General features: G+C 51.5%; 1 protein-coding gene across 1 annotated transcript; it reads right to left on the reverse strand.

Moving 5' to 3' along the window:
- Positions 1-234: 234 nt before the first annotated feature.
- LOC141371416 (uncharacterized) lies at positions 235-11,731 on the reverse strand. The gene is made up of 9 exons (XM_073886547.1): positions 11,644-11,731; positions 10,184-10,285; positions 9,757-9,903; positions 7,766-7,909; positions 6,478-6,618; positions 4,670-4,801; positions 3,136-3,300; positions 2,730-2,876; positions 235-1,018 (listed from the first exon to the last, which is right to left on the reverse strand). The coding sequence occupies exons 1-9, from the start codon at positions 11,696-11,698 to the stop codon at positions 789-791; spliced, it is 1,263 nt and encodes a 420-aa protein (XP_073742648.1). The 5' UTR covers positions 11,699-11,731; the 3' UTR covers positions 235-788.
- Positions 11,732-16,261: the final 4,530 nt, after the last annotated feature.

Here is a 16,261-nt window from a genome sequence, read left to right on the forward strand (position 1 = left end):
AGTTCCCCAGCTTCACCTCTCTGCTCAATCCTCTGGGTCCAATGCTGGCTCAAAAATGACACTCACTCCAGACCGAGCATTTGCTCTTATGCCCCCCCACCCCCGGTTCCCAGACACCGTCATCTGCGGGTCCCCTCGGGGCCCGCATCCCCGCAGGAGAGAGCAGACCACATCAGGGCCCTGTTTGAGGCTACGATGCGATGAAGGAAACCCAAACCACTTGGCATTGTGGGATGTGATTCATTCACATTTGGTGACAGTGGAGAGACTGAGCCCAGACAGAAGAGGGACTGTGGTGGGGGTGGAAGGGGTGCTCTAAAAGCCTGGGAAGGGGGTGCATTTGGTCCTCAAACCCCATCTTGGCCGCCCGAGGCTTTGCTAGACCCTAAAGAGGGAGACAGAAGGAGCTGCTTCCCAATGTTCAGGAAAAGAGGCACAGCCCTAGTCAGAGGGAGTAACCTGGTGTTGGGGACCCCCCAGTGTGAGAAAGGAGGCTTAGTCTTTGGGGCCCATGGAGGCATCTCTAGTCCGAAGTCTGCAGAAGTACAGCCTAGTCTGAGGGAGGAGGTATAGCCCTTGGGACCCTGGTGTTAAGAAAGAGGACTAGCCTTGTGGAAGCCCTTAGTCTGAGGGAGGAGCCTCACCCTCCTGGTGTCTGACTTTTCTCACCAGAAGCTTCCAGGCCTAGAGATGCCAGAAGTAGGGGGGGAGCCAGGGCGCCATCTAGCGAGGTGGGACACAAGCGGGGTTGAGTGGCTGCGGGGCAAGGGCTGTCGAGGCGGGCCTGCTCAGGAGAGGGCGGCGGCGCCCAGGGCCACCAGCAGCACGGACAGGGCGAGGCGGAGGACGGGCGGCGCGCCCGAGTGGCACTTGGAGTCCATGATGGCGCGCTGGCTGGTGCTGCAGTGGGGCCGGCGGGCCAGCCGGTGGCCGGGCAGCTCCAGCAGCCCCCCGGTGGCGGCGGGGGCAGCGCACAGGTCCCGGGAGCCGCAGCCGCTCACACTCACGCTCTGACCGCCTGCGGAGACGCGGGGAGGACGCGCGTGAGGCCGCGCGCGGGCAGGTGTCGCCGCTGCGCACACGCACCTGCCACCGCGCGCCAGCCCGGCCAGCACCCATCCCCGCGCCCGGGCTTCGGGGGGGGGGCCCCTGACCAAGCCCATTTCCCCGCAACTCCCTGCAGCCCCGCGGGGCTGCCTGTCTCCCCAGGTCGGACAGAGCCTCGGGATCTGCTAGCGTCACCATCGCCGAGTTTTCGTAAAAGACGAGACTGTCACATCCAACAGGAAGCGTGGGAGCAGGCCAACCCTGGAGGCTGGGGAGGCCCTCTGACCCACGTCCTTCGGGAAAACTCACCGGAAAAGGTTGGGATCCTCAAGCTGGAGCCTGGTCCCACTGTGCCTTTCATTGTTACTCTATTCCCTATATGTATGTTGCAGGCTTTCTTTTACTTGTATTCAGTATTCATAATACTGAATGTATTAATAACTGTGACCCTGGAAGGTCACTCTATTTCACACACACCCCTCCAACGGACTTGGTGCTCTCAACTTCTTCCTATGCTTCCTCAGAGCTATATATGATGGAAGATGGTCCGATGTGATCCATTCTTATATTAATATACAGACGTAACCGGTTTATTGAGGATTTGGTGGGGGATATGAAAGTGATCCTGTCTTATTTTACCAAGGAGGAACAACACCTCACCACAACTGTGGCTTGATTTTAAGTCCTTATCTTTTAAAGAAATATATGGAAATACTTAGGGTTCAAGGGTTGATATCTGAGGTTGCATTCAAAATAATGTGGGGCGGGGGTGGAGATGAAACGGATTGGCCATGAGTGGATAATTACTGGGGTTGGGGGAAAGGCACATGGGATTTATTAAACTGTTCACTCCTTTATTTATCTTTGACCTTCTCCATTAAAAAACAAAACAAAAACAAAAACAACAACAACAACAACAAAAAACACCCCACAGCACAGTCTGTATTTGTCTCAGTTTGCCCTGAACTGGAGTATGTTCCTCGAAGAGCCATGAGGGTCTTAGATTCACTGAAATGCCATACACAGCACTTACTATGTTCTAGAATTTTTTTTTTTAAGATTTATTTATTTGAGAGAGAGTGCGAGCAGGGGGAGAGGCAGAGGGAGAGGGAAAGAGAATCCTCAAGCAGACTCCCTGCTGAGTGCAAAGCCCCACACGGGGCTCGATCCCACAACCCTCAGATCATGACCTGAGCCGAAAGCAAGAGTGTGACGCTTAACTGACTGAGCCGCTCAGGTGCCCCTGTTCTAGAATTTTCAATACAGTAGCCACTAGCCACATACAACTATCGAGCACTAGGGATGTGGCTGGTCTGAACTGAAATGGGCTGTGGTATAAAATCCACACCAGATTCCAAAGGCTTAGTAGGAAAAAAATGAATGTAAGATATCTCATTTATAATTTCTTATATTGATTGCCTGTTGAAATTACAACTATTGGATATATTGGGTTAAATAAAATATTAAACTAATTTCATGTTATTTTTTACTTTTTAATGTGGCTCCTCGGAAACTTTAAATTCTACATGTGGCTTGCGTTCTATTCTTTTTGGACAGTACCCATCCAGAAGTCTCATGGACTCAGAGACCCCCAACTCAGGCATGCCCAAATCCAAAACCAACGTGCTCAGGCTCGTTCTCGGGCACGCGCGTACGCATACACACACACACACGTATATTACCTTCTACAAGCACCAGGTCCAGCTGGACACACTCCGTCTCTCCACTGGGACACTGCATATAGAAGGAGGAATTGCAGGGCTCCAGCTGGCCGCTAGGACACGTAGGACACAGGACCTCGCTCAGGCTGTGTGAGGTTGGCAGAACTTCTGTAGAGGGGAGGGTGACAGTCAGCGAGGAGGACTCTCAGAACCTCCAGGGCCCTCTGTACACTCACAGGCTCTTCCACAGGGGGATGACCTTCCTGGGATTTCCCACTTAGCTGGGGTCAGGGTGCCTTCGGGCAGCCTGGCTGGGGAATGGGGATGTTCCTGCCAGCCTGCCTTCCTCAACTCAGGACAAACTCTCCTCCGAAGTCACCCCAATGCGTCCTTGGTCACCCGCAACTGCTTTCGGGTAGCGGCGTACTGTGAGGAGTGAGTTCTTGGCAGTCTCCTTGGCAACAGGTGGAGTTGATCCAGAAGCCAAAGTCAACGCTGTAGGTGAAGGCAGAGATGGAGTGGCCGAATCTGCACTCCTTGGAGGTCACGCAGGAACCATTTCTCCAGACAACAGAGTTACCTTCCCCTAAGGCTGGAGAGATGGGGAGGGCAGGCTTGTGAGGAAAGGCGATCATGAGCCACCCCCTAACTAGAAACCCTCCAAATCCCTCTGGGTGTCATTGTTGGTATTCACCATTCACTTTGCTTAAGACTCCCCCCGCCCTCCAATACAGTCAAAGCCTGTCATTTTTCACCAAGACACAGAGCGCAGAAAGCCTTCCTTCTTCTGCCTTCTCCCACTAGGGTTCCAATGAACAGGACGGCTCTGTACCTGTGATGTCTCCTGACCTATCTACGAGCACCTCACGGGCTTAGCCAGAAACTTCTCAAGGATCCCAGAAATGCCCACCTCCGGGCCTGGTACACTATCCTTCCTACCCCTCCTTATGTTGCTAGAAGGAGACAGAGAAGAGCTGGTTTCCAGTTCAAACCCCTCTTCCTGTTTACAGAAGAGTCTAGTTGTTCCCTTTATGGGACAGACCAACAGAGGCCTCCTTGCCCAGAATGTTGCCCTAGATACCAAGATGGCTGCAAGCTGATCTCCCATCCCCAGTGCTTTTCTGCATCTTACCCTACCACTCCCATAGCAAGAGGTGGGATCCATTTCTTCACCCCTCAAATCTGAGCTGGCCTTGTGACTTGCTCTCATCGAGAGACTTGCTCTCATCAAGGCAGGACTGACACTGGGCCAGCTCTGGGCTTCTCTCTTAAGAAGCCCACGGTTTCTACCTCTTCCTTCTTGCAAGCCAGCCACCATACTATAAGGAAGCTCAGCGAGGCTACTGAATGATGACAGACCACATGCACAGACACCCCACAAGGTGAGAGGCTGCATTGAATGTTCCAGGCCCCGCCAGGTTCTCAGCTGAATGCAGCCACATGGGGGACCTCACCCCTTGGAGAAGACCTGCCTAAGCTGAGCCTCATCAACCCACAGAATAGTGAGAAATAATAAATTGTTGTTTTAAGACACAAAGTTTTTTTCTAATTGTAACAAAAAAAAACCACAATATAAAATTTACCCTCTTAGGCATTTTTAAGTGTACATTCAGTGGCATTCACTGTATTTACATTGTTAGGCAACAGATCTCCAGAACTTTTCATAAAACTACCATTCTCTTACATTGACTACCCTAGGTCTCTCCTATAAGAGGAGTCATATGGTATCTGTTCTTTTGTGACTAGTTAGACCTCTACGTCTTGAGTTGATCTGTTCTTCAGCCATAAATAACGATAGCAATGTGGCATCAGATCTTAAACCCACATGCTCCCCGGCAACCAGCCTCTGGCCTCCATGGCTGGAGTCAGCGCAGCAAACATGGGGGGTGGGCGGCAAGGAGAGGTCTTGGTGTGTCTCAGGCCCCATTTCTGCCTCCCGCACCCAAGCCTGGGACACTCACCCAGGGTGCCCACTGTCTGGAGGCAGTAGTTCTTATCTGCTGGACAAATGACAGTGTCACAATTACTGATGTTTGAGCAGGTGAAACAGGTGGTGACCTTATCCTTGGTCCGAGTCGCAGCTGCAGGGGGACCTGGGGAGAGAGGAAGATAAGCCAGCTGGAGAACAACCTGTGTGTGTCTGTGTTCCTTTCTGAGCACTTGGGTATGAATGTGCTGCATGTGTGCACGTCTGCAATAATGTAGTTTGCATGCACAAGCATGCAGGCACACAGGGAAATAGGTCTGCGTGCTTATGCATGCAAACTACATTACTGTTGACTGTTGAACTCTTGTGTGTTCTGGAACTCTCTGCGGAAGGGTGGGGGTGTTTGCGCGCAGCTCCGTGGGCCCCTTTGTGAGAAGGGGTCTAGGTGCCTCTCTGTGCGAACAGAGCACCTGTTTATGTGGACATATATAAGGCTGGTTTTGTGGGTCTGAACGTGTTTCTGTGTCTGGCTGTGCCTGGGTTCCCAGCAAGGTTTAGGGTGCTTGGATATAGATGTTGGAGTACGGATGTGAATGTCTCTGCGGATGTTGATAAAGTGTTTCAGCATGTCTGTGTATATTTTGTACTTTTCTATGTTTGTGTGCTTGCACCTGTCCATGTGCACGGACCCAACAACAGAGGAGTCCCTGCCCGGATGTGTTACATGCCTGTAGGGACCATATATGCAAACATTCCATGTCCTGTCTTCCGGTTGTTAGTTACCCTGTTTTGCCCTTTCTCCTGTCATACCATACATTTTGAGCTCCTGGATCCACCTTTCTTTTCCCCCCTTCACTGTGATCATTAATTTAATCCACTGTTTAGTTTTTAAAAGTAAAACTCTGGGGTGTGTGGGTGGCTCAGTTGTTAGGCATCTGCCTTCGGCTCAGGTCATGATCCCAGGGTCCTGGGATTGAGTCCCATGTTGGGCTCCCTGCTCCACGGGAAGCCTGCTTCTCCCTCTCCCTCTCCCCCTACTTGTGTTCCCTCTCTCGCTGTGTCTCCCTCTCTGTCAATAAATAAATAAAATCTTAAAAAGTTAAAATAAAAATAAAACAAAAGTAAAACTCCAACAGCTGGTAATCTGAAGAAGCCAAAGGGAGAATGGATTCTCCTCTGCATTGCAGATCTGTCTTCACTGTGCCGTTTCTAACAAAAGAGGCTTCCGCATCCCCGCAGCTGAGGGAATGCTGCTCTATCCAGCTTTGAAAATTGCCTTTCTCACCTCCAAAACGTCTGCGATTCTGCTCAGTTGTCTCTCTTAAAAAAACTGTTGCCCTGGTAAATACAATCTCAATTAGCATCTCTCTTTTCCGGAAGACAAAACTTACTGTCCGTGTTCTTTGTTAAGCCGAAAGAATACTGTGGGCAAATCTGTCTTCTCTCACAAGCAAGGAAGTGAAGGAAAGAAAGAAAAAGACCATGAGGTTTCTTGTTTAAACAGAGTTTGTATCTCTAATCTCCTTTATACGACAGGGTGCTTGTGTTTAGAAATGTGTACTCCTCTGTCGGTGTGTTTTGGGTGCTGGGATATAGATGTAGATGTCTGTGGATGTGTGGGTGTGTGCCAGCAGGATTTTCTGCTTCTAGGTGTGTTAAGTGGTATGTGTGTGCGTGTGTGTGTGTTTGTGTGTACGCGCTCTTATACGGGTAATTGCACTTCCTGAGACCATTATTGGTAGGGGGAGGGGAGACCCTGGAAATGCATAGGATTGGGAAGGGCATGTGGGATCTGGGAAGGGCAGAGAAGGTAGAATCTCAGGAAGTCAGGGTTCAGTGCACCTGGCGGGGTGGGAGTAGCCACATAGTCGCATTCAGGCTTGCTGGTGAGATGAAATCCAGATGCTTCCAGGCCGAGGGTCATGTTCACTTGCAGGTGGCAGATATTCGGGGTAGCACAGCCCTTCAGGATTTGGGGACCCCCTGCAGAAACATGGGGAAGCTGCAGGGGGAGACTCAGAGCCAGAGCCTTACCATCTTGATTTTCAGGCTTTCTCTGTCTGAAAGTTCCCATCTCTCTTGATTGTTCTATATGATTGATTTTCAAATCTGCCTGGTCATTTCTTACAACCTCCTGATGCCTGCTCATTTTTGCGATTCTAATTTTATTCCTTCAAATACGTCACACACAGTTATGTTCTGCAGCTGATAATTACGAGAGCTGAGCTCCTCATGAGTCTACATCTCTTGTTTGTTGCTTCTGCTCTCACTCATGGTGATTTGTTCCCTTGTGCATTTCATGAGCTCTGAGGGTGAGCTCATATTTGGTTGATGTTGATCTGTAAACAGTGGCATACCGCAGGGGAGAGTAATGGGAGCAGGCTCTAAGGGGGTGTACTCCCTGTGGAACATTTAAAAACAATAATAAAACTGACTAGGGGCACCTGGCTGGCTCAGTCAGTAGAGCATAGGACTCTTGATCTTCAGGTCCTGAGTACAAGCCCCACGTTGGGCATAGAGCTTACTTTAAAAAAAGAAATAGTAATAATGACTAAATGTTAGTCTGCTTCTTTTTATCATCATATTACAGCATTTCTAAACAATAGCAGTGATAAAATACTCCCCCCCCAGACAGACTACTCCCACCACCTGTTCCCCCTCACCCCCAACCTCACACCTTCTCTTTATGCCACTGTTCGTAGCAGGAAGACCCTTCAGAGGATCCAGTCTCCCAGGTGCAGAAGCCCAGACTTCTCCCTGTCACATGGGGAAGCCCAATCTACCCAAAGCAGAGAAACCACATTGGAAAGACCCGGCATCTACATGTGTGAGATGCTTGGCAAGCCCCTCGTTGCCCTGGGCCCTGCAGCTCTAGCTCCAGCCACCCTCTGCCTGGGATCCCGTGAGAGACTCAGAACCGTCCAGCCGAGCTCTTCTACAATTCCCAACCCACAGAAGCTAGGAGAGCCAATAAAACGATGGCCATTCTTTTAAGCCGCTACATTGTGAGTGATTTGCTAAAGAGCAATAGATAACCAGAATGCACGTGCAAATGAACCTCGACACTTACTCATGCAGGTGGGAGGGAGGCCTGCCATCCGGGTACCTCCGGAGGAGAAGGAACCCTTACCTCTATTCCATGTCCCGTTGAGGGTGAGACACACAGTCTGATCACCGGTGCAGTTCATGACCAAGCGGGAGTCACACAAGGCTGACTTATCCCCGAAACAGTAGTGACATTTCACTCCGTTAAGCTGGGCTTCGGGCGCCCCCTCTGGAGGGAGTGGGTGTGGTCAGGGTGGGATGAAGGCTGAGAACACCCCTCCCCCAAGCCCTCTGTTCTCACCGCCACCCCCCCCCACAATCCAGAGCATTTTCCTCTGAAGTGGGACCAGCGTGGTCTCAGCCACCTCCTTCCAACCCCTGAAGACATATTCTGAGGAGCAGCAAACAGAGTCAAAGGTGCGGCTGCCCCACACTGGTCATTTGTCCTAAACAAACCTTCTGGCTGAATCCTATGGGCTCTTTTGTTCCTTCCACAAACATTTCTTGAGCACCTACTGTGTGCCAGGCCCTGTTCTGGAGACACAGCCCTGACCTCACTGACAAAAGCCCTCCCTTGAACACACTGAATTCCAAAAGCGTTGAAAAAGTGATCTTGTTATTTTAGGTTTTAAGATATTGTGGTGTTCTGCCAAAGAGCAGGGCTGTGGCCTCTGGGCTCTCCACCACCTGATCGATTCCAGAGCTTTCTTAGAGATCTGAAACATTTAAGAGACAACTGCTTAAGCATATTTTTCGTGAGGCAAAACTAAGCCACCAATCATTTTCATGCGGGTTTATACAGCAATATTGGCAAACAGAAAAGTCTGACTCTTGATTTCAGCTCAGGTCATGATCTTGGAGTCGTGGGATTGAGCCCTGCAACAGTCTCTGCACTCAGAGCAGAGTCTACTTGAAACTCTCTCTCCCTCTGCCTATGCCCCTCCCCCTGCTTGTGTTCTCTCTCTCTCACTCTCTCAAATAAATAAAATCTTAAAAAATAAAAAAAAAGAAAAGAAAAGAAAGAAAGAAACGGTAGGTTCCCTTTGAAATGTGCCGTGAGCATAAAATACACCCTAGATTTCAGAGGCTTAGTTTGAAACAATCAAAATATCTCATTAATAATTTTATATTGATTATATACATGTCAAAAGAATATTTTAGATATGTTACCTTAAGTAAAATACATTATTAAAATTAATTTCCCCTGCTCCTTTGTACTGTTTAACATGGCTACTAGAAAAGCTTTCATTACGTATATGGCTCACATTGCATTTCTACCGGGTGACGCTGCTGTAGATTGTCCACCAAAAGCCATTACTCAAAGTATTCCGAGGTAGTCCCTTTGATCTTTCTTTACACATAAGAATTTTGTCTAACGCAGTTATAATCATACCCGGCATTTTATATACCGTACAGCATGCCAAACTCTCAGCTTGGAACTGGCTGTTTTATTTGGTGAGCGGCACAATTTTTAGGAGGAGGGAAATCCCAGGTGGTTGAAAGGATGGCTGGTAGCCCCGAGTGTGAAGCTGTCTCAGATCTCCCCCTGTTGCTACACCTGCCAAATACAAATTCCTTCTTTGGAAAAATAACCAAGCAACAAAAGGTGATCTTTATCACTGCTCCGAGCCAGGTCTGGAGTAAGGCCAGGGAGGAGGCGCTCCCTCCCAAGGTCATGCAAGTGCAGAGTCAGCGCCTGAAAGTGAATGCCTCCTTAAATTTTGCACCCTAGGGCCTCGCTGGCCTCACCCTAGACTGGGCCTGCTGCCACCCCTACATTTCTTGCTCTGCTTGGCTAGCCCTCAGGGGAGCTCCTCTCCTAAGGAGAAATAAAACCTTGGGGCTTCTCTCCAGCCCCCCAGTAACTCAGTGAGTGCAACCACAATTTCTCCAGGGCCTGCTAAGGGCCAGCCTTGTGCTGGAAGGCAACCCCTGCAAAGCTGATTTCACACCCATTTTCCAGATGAGTATACTGAGGTTCTCCTTGCCCCGGTCAGCCAGGCAGAGCTGGAAATCAAGGCCAAGTTCCCACAAGACCCTCCCTGGGGGTGTGCCCCCCAAGTCCTGCCAACAAACCTTGTCGGGTGGCCCCTTTGCAGTTATTCTCACAACAGGCCATACTGACCCAGAGACTCGAGTGGGGGCCATAGGTCAGGGCATAGACACCTTCTCGGCATTCCCCAGGGGCGACACACGACCCGTTCTTGATGACAGTCCCATGCTCTGGGGATCGAGGTTGAGGAGGAGATATTAGAGACTCTTCGCCACCCCGTCCCCCGCCCCGGACCACAGTCTTGTCTGTAGCAGTCCCCAGAGGTCCGTCTGGGGTCTCAGCTGGCATGGAAGCCCCCTGCAGCCCCACCCCCACCCCAGTGGCCCGGAGCTGAGTTATGAGGCAAAGCTTGCAACCTCCAGCCCCAGGGTGGTTCTTCCATGCCTCCCCCCGCAACCCCTGCCCACCCACTTTGTCGGTCCCCCACCCAGCCCCCGTCCAGTCCCCGACCCAGCTGCATCTGGCTAAACAAGCAGGCTTCCTTGGCCGGAGGACAGGTTATCTCGGTGCAGTTTCCCTGCAGAGAGCAGGCTGGACACGTCTTGGAGGTCCCTGTGGGGAGAGAGGCGTGATCAGAGCCTGCAATTTAAGAAGAAAAACACAGGCGTGTGTACACACCCAGGATTCAGGGAAGACAGCCCCCTTCCCTTACCGGGAAAATGGCCTGCCCCAGCCAGAGGAGGTCTGCATTTCCCTCCTGCCCCTGCCTCGGACTGGCCTTTTATTCAAGGACTAAGGGCTGGGATGGGGGAGGACTGTTGGGAGATCAAGGGACCTTTTCCAAGAGGTGTGTGACCGGTGTTTCCGATGCGCACAAAGTTGGGAGGCAGGGATCAGCATCTCTGAGCTGGAGCCTCGGGTGATCTCCAGCTCACCTACCAGTTCTCCCGGGGAACATTTTCTTCAAACATCTCCCTCGCAAGCCCGGAGTTGAACATATAAAAGTGGAATGTCCCAGGGCACCTGGGTGGCTCAGTCCTTAAGTGTCTTGCCTTCGGCTCAGGTCATGGTCCCAGGGTCCTGGGATCAAGCCCTCCATCGGGCTCCTCGCTCAGCAGGAAGCCTGCTTCTCTCCCTCCCATCCCCCACTCCCCCTGCTTGTGTTCCCTCTCTCGCTGTGTCTCTCTCTGTCAAATAAATAAATAAAATCTTAAAAAAAAAAAGTGGAATGTCCCTTCTTGGGCTAGGTAGGCTGGGGGCATCTGTGTCTGTCCGGGCACCTGGGGCTCTTCCAAGAAACCGTGAGGCTCGAAGAAGCACGGTTGGAAACCAGCGAGCCTCATTCATACACCCGCCGCTTATAGATGACTACACGAGGAAACGGAAAGCAGGTGGGCTCAGAGTCTCCCTCAAGATCACGCAGTGAAATCCTGGCTAAGTCCTAGAACTTAGGGGCAGAACTAGAACCAACGGGGAGACAGGTAGGCAAAGTAAGGAACAGTAACTGCTCTCAGCTCTCCATAAGAGCCCCTTAGGACAGGGCTACGTATGGCCTGATACTGTTCTAAGCTCTTAAAAAGCTCTTCAAACATGTTAACTCCATGGATGCCCCCAACAGCTCTTTTTTTTCCCTCCCCAACAGCTCTTTGAGGCAGGATCATCATCACCCTCATTTCACAGATGGGAAAACGGAAGCACAGCGACATTCCGTGACTTGCTAGAGGTCACACAACAAAGAAGGGGCAGAGCCAAGATTTGAACCCTGGCAGCCTGGCTCCAGAACTATGGCCTCAAGCACAGTCCGGCTGCCTCTGCTAGACAAAAAGCCAGCCGAGGGAGAAGGGACTGGGACCCCTTCAGGCCTCAGACCCTGAAGCTGGATTCACCTATGTGAACCTGGACTGCCTCTCTTGCTCGTACTGGCTCTTGCTCTCATTCTTGCTCTCGGGGACCACACACAATGCACCTACCTGCTGGGGTGGCCAGCGCTCCCAAGAGCGCCAGAGCAGTGAGGAGCTGGAGCATGATCCAGGCTAGAGGGGAGGAAGCAGGACACAGGTGACCTGGCCTTTTATTCAAGGGCTTTGGCCAGGGTAGCAGCCCCGGAAAAGAGAGAGAGCAAACAGCCTAGGGAGATAGGGGCCCCACCTGCCATCCCGGCCCCTGGGACAACTTGGCCGGGGACAGGAGCTTAGGGAGCATGGGGATGGGGAAACTGAGGCCCGAGAGGCATGTGGGAGAAGCCTGAGCTACTCTTGAGGCCAAAGAAAGACAGATGGGCATGCTGGTATTGTTATTGCTATTATTAACAAGCACCCGGTCATTCCAGAGAGATGTTAACCCACTGAATCCTTATAATAGTCCTACAAGCCATTACCCTTCATCCCGGGAGGGAGACAGTATTCCAAATACTTGCTGTCCGTCGAGACAGGCCAGGCTACGTGGCAGTAACAGCTCTGCACAACGGCTGGAGCAGTAGCCTGGTGGTCTCCGGTGAACCGGTGTTTAACTTTGAGTTGCTGGAACATGGAGGTGCCCCAGGGGGACCCAGATAGGCCACGGGGAGGGGGAGGGGGCACTCAAGGTCTTGGGATAGCAGATTTTTACCAACCAGATCTGGAAGTATTTCAGTATTTTAACAGCTGGTACAGTTGAAATGAGCCCTGAATTTCTCCCCATCGTATAGGAAAGGAAACCAAGTCTCGGAGTCATGAAGGCCCGACTCCAAAGCCACCAAGTGAGGACATTGGCATAATCAGGATTTGAACCCAGGCCTCTCAGACCTGACTGTGTGGGGCTTCACCTAGAAGGAAGAGGGAAGACAGCCCCCTTCCCTTACCTGGAAAATGGCCTGCCCCAGCCAGAGGAGGTCTGCATTTCCCTCCTGCCCCTGCCTCGGACTGGGCAGCCTTGATTTGCACATCCGTTCAATGGGAATAAGGTGGCTCTCAAGCACCCCACGAGGGACCCCAGAGCTTGATCTCTGTCAGAGTCACCTCCTCACTGCTTTGACTCCCCACCTACCTCTCCTTTGAGGTATAACTCTGGGGATATCCCTTCCCTTATTTTGGTCCTCAGTGCGTCCATCCACTGAACTGGCATGGACGTTGCTGGATACATGGTGGCTGTGTAGTGAGTTTTGGGAGGATTCATGCTAGTGATGCTCAGGCTTTAAGGCAAGCACATGCCCATCCAGAAGAGGATGAGCACTTTGGAGCCAGATGGCCTGGGTTCAAGTCCCAGTTCTGCCCACTTCAAGCTCGTTGGCCTTGGGCAAGTCATGTCAGTGTCCTCATTTGTCCAACAAGGAAAGTAGGAGGACCTGTGTCAGAGGTCCACCGTGAGGATTAAATGAGTTGATATATGTCACCATCCTTCGGCAGGGTGCCGGGCAAGGCTGGGGCTGGCCTCTCCCCTTGGCTCAGAGGAGAGATCCCAAACAAGAGAAAGGACCCGTCCAAGGTCGGTCACAGGCCTGTCTGGGCTTTCCAGACTCCAGGGGGGGGGCCCTCGATCCGCAGGTACAATCAAGGAGCTTGTGCCTAAGGGGGTGGCTTTTCCTGTGGGGTGCTCTGGCAGGGAGAAGTTTAGGGAGGAGGCCCACCGCCTTCCCAGGTGGATCCAGAGCCCTTTGGTCCAGGAGAAGTGGGAAGAAGAGGGAGTAAGTCAATCCCCCAGTGTGGAGTCTGGAGTCAGGGAGGAGGGAGCGGCTCTTGGTGCTTTGTTGACTAGAAACCTATTTCCTCAAAGGTCAGCTGATAACTCAGGCTGGGCAAACAGGCTGGGAGCCACACAAACACGAGGTGAAGTGTGGGAGGAAGGGTCGGGAGGCAGGCAAAGGACGTGTCCTTGCCCTTAATTTGAAACCTGGAGGTGAGGGGCCATGGGAGGGGTTATGTCACGCACATACAGGCCCATGGGCCTACGCACTTCCCTCAAAGGCCCAAACAGTAAAACACTGTTCTTCCCCTAAAATCTCCACTTGAAAATAATGCAACCTGAGTTACAGTTTCCTCTTTTTTTTTTCCTGCCGCAGTGGGTAAATGCACCTTTGTGCGGTTCTGTATTTTCCCATCGCTGGATGTTACAAACAGTGTCACAATGAAGAACTTTGTGCCAGTATCGCTTGAGACGTGTGCCAATTTCCCCCAAGTGGTTTTACTATGTCAAAAGGCTTTTCTACGTTTGTCATTTTTGAGAGCAACTGCAGAATCACCCTTCCTGGGACGGTACCAGCTCGCACTCCCACCGGCTGCGTAAAGGAATGTCTGCTTCCATACAGATTCACCGACTCTGGGTGGGTGTCACCCAGCTGTTGTCTTTTTGCCAGCCTGTAGGGGAAAGGGGCGTGGCAGGACGCCAAGGGCCATGAACTCTGCGTAGCTCGCGCCATCAAGAGATGGGGTCTGTTCCCCTCTCCTCCACTCTGAGCCAGGCTTGGAACTCGCTTTGATCAGAGAAGGTGGCAGAAGCAATGTTGCATGAGTTGGGAGTCTCGGAGCGGGAGGATTTGCAGCTTCCGCTGTCCCCGCCTTGCTGCTGGGACCCCTCTGCCACCACTGTGGGGATGAGCTTGCCTCCTGCAGCGGGGAGGACCACATGGAGGGAGGCTTCGGGTCTCCCGGCCAGGCTGGGCAAGGACCTACTAGGGCGGACATCCGAGACCAAGTAGGCCCCGCCAACCCCCAGAACCTTGAGGCGTGATATGTGTTGCTTTTATAAGAGTCATTCATGTTTCCTCTTTTGTCTTGTGCTGATGTTTCTGTTGATTCACAGGAACTGTGTTAGTTTCCCGTGGCTACAAAGCGCCACAGACGCCGGTGGCTTAGAACCACAGGAACGTGCTGTCTGGAGGCTAGAAATCCAAAACCAAGGTGTTGGCAGAACTGCTGTCTCTGAAACCCGTGGGGGAGTCTTTCCTGCCTCTTGACCGCTTCTAGTGGTTTTGCTGGCCGTCTTTGGCTTACAGCTCCCTAACCCGTCTGGGCTCCCACTATCCCAAGGCCTTCTCCCCGTGTCTCTGTCTTCACATGGCCATCTTCTTTTTTTTTTAATAATTTATTTTTTTAAGATTTTATTTATGTATTTATTTGAGAGGGAGAGAGGGAGAGAGCAAGAGAGAGAGCATGAGCAGGGGGTGGGGGAACAGCAGAGGCAGAGGGAGAAGCAGACTCCCCGCTGAGCAGGGAGCCCAACGCGGGGCTTGATCCCAGGACCCCGGGATCACGACCTGAGCCGAAGGCAGACACTTAACTGACATCAGACATTTGACTGACGTCAGACACTTAACCGACTGAGCCACCCAGGCACCTCCTACATGATCATCTTCCTATGAAGACGCCAGACATATTGGATTAGGGGCCCACCCTACCCCACGGTGACATCCTCTTAACCACTGATATCAGCAACAGCCCTCTTTCCAAACAAGGTCACATTCTGAGTACTAGAAAATAGGATTTCAACATATCCTTTTTTTTTTTTTTTATGGAGGGGTGGGGTTTGGAGAGGTGGGGGAAGACACCTTCAACCCTTAACCAGAGCTCTTTATACATTAGCAACACTAGCTCTTGAATTGCAATGATGATTTCTTACGTGGCAACTCAGCGGTGGAATTTGAGCTGCAAGGGGCTAGAGACGGGGAGAACTTTCCTCTTTGTACAGATTCTTTCTCCTCTGGACCCCCTCTTCTCCCCAGGTCAGCTCGACCCCCTGAAGCCAGAGGGAGGCATGGCCATGAGGACCAGTGGAGAACAGGATGGAAAGAGGCTGGGGGCTCCTAGCTCCGGGTTCTTGTCTCCCCAGAGCGGCAACACTCAGGGTGATCATTATGCGCGCGTTGGCCCTAGAGCCAGATTGTTTGGGTCCAAATCCTGACTCTAGGCCTACAGGCCATCATAGGCAAGTGACATAGTCTCCTGCATTCTCTTCTTGTGGTCACTGTAACAAATTAGCGTCAGCTTAGTAGCTTAAAACAATAGGAATGTATTCTCCTATAGCACTGGAGGTCCGAAATTGAAAGTGAGTCCTAAGGGGCCAAAATTAAGGTGTGAGCAGGCCAGTGCTTCCTCCGGAGACTCTAGGGAGCAGGGTGGCCTTGGCTTTTCCAGTAGTTAGAGCGGCACTCCCAGCATCCCTCTGTTCTTGGCAACCTCCTCCACCTGCAAAACCAGCAGCAAAGCTGACCCTGCTTTCCTCCCCCTGTCCGTAGTCAAACGCCCCCCCGCCTTCCTCCCTAAGGACACTTAATGATTACATGGAGGGCCCACGCGGATCGTCAGGATACTGCCCCCATCTTGAGATCCTTGACTTAATCACACCTGCAAAGACCCTTTTTCTACATATGGTACCACTCAGAGTTTCCAGGGCTTGGGACCTGGAGCTCTTTGGGGGTCAGTTTTCAGCCGACCATGCCTCTCTAAGCCTCAGTTCGCTCCACTGTAAAATAGGATACTGTGAGGATGCACTGATGTATCCAGAGAAGCGCTCAGAACAACGCCGGGCTTAGCACGAGGACTCAATAAAAGGGAGGCGGGGAGCCTCATTTAAAGTTTCCCCTTTGAAAAAAAAAATTTTTTTTTAATAAAAAAT

This window comes from Callorhinus ursinus, unplaced genomic scaffold, assembly GCF_003265705.2.
Source record: "Callorhinus ursinus isolate GAN/ISIS: 27379988/994484 unplaced genomic scaffold, GSC_fseal_2.0 scaffold71, whole genome shotgun sequence".
Classification (NCBI taxonomy): domain Eukaryota; kingdom Metazoa; phylum Chordata; class Mammalia; order Carnivora; family Otariidae; genus Callorhinus; species Callorhinus ursinus.

Bases quoted from the DNA above. Each gene is read 5' to 3' on its own strand.
- LOC141371416 (XM_073886547.1), bottom strand. From the start codon at position 11,698: ATGCTCCAGCTCCTCACTGCTCTGGCGCTCTTGGGAGCGCTGGCCACC. The intron at 10,286-11,643 runs GTAGGTGCATTG...CTCTCCCCACAG, and splicing joins AGCGCTGGCCACCCCAGCAG to GGACCTCCAAGACGTGTCCA. The intron at 7,910-9,756 runs GTTTGTTGGCAG...CACTCCCTCCAG, and splicing joins CAAAGGGGCCACCCGACAAG to AGGGGGCGCCCGAAGCCCAG.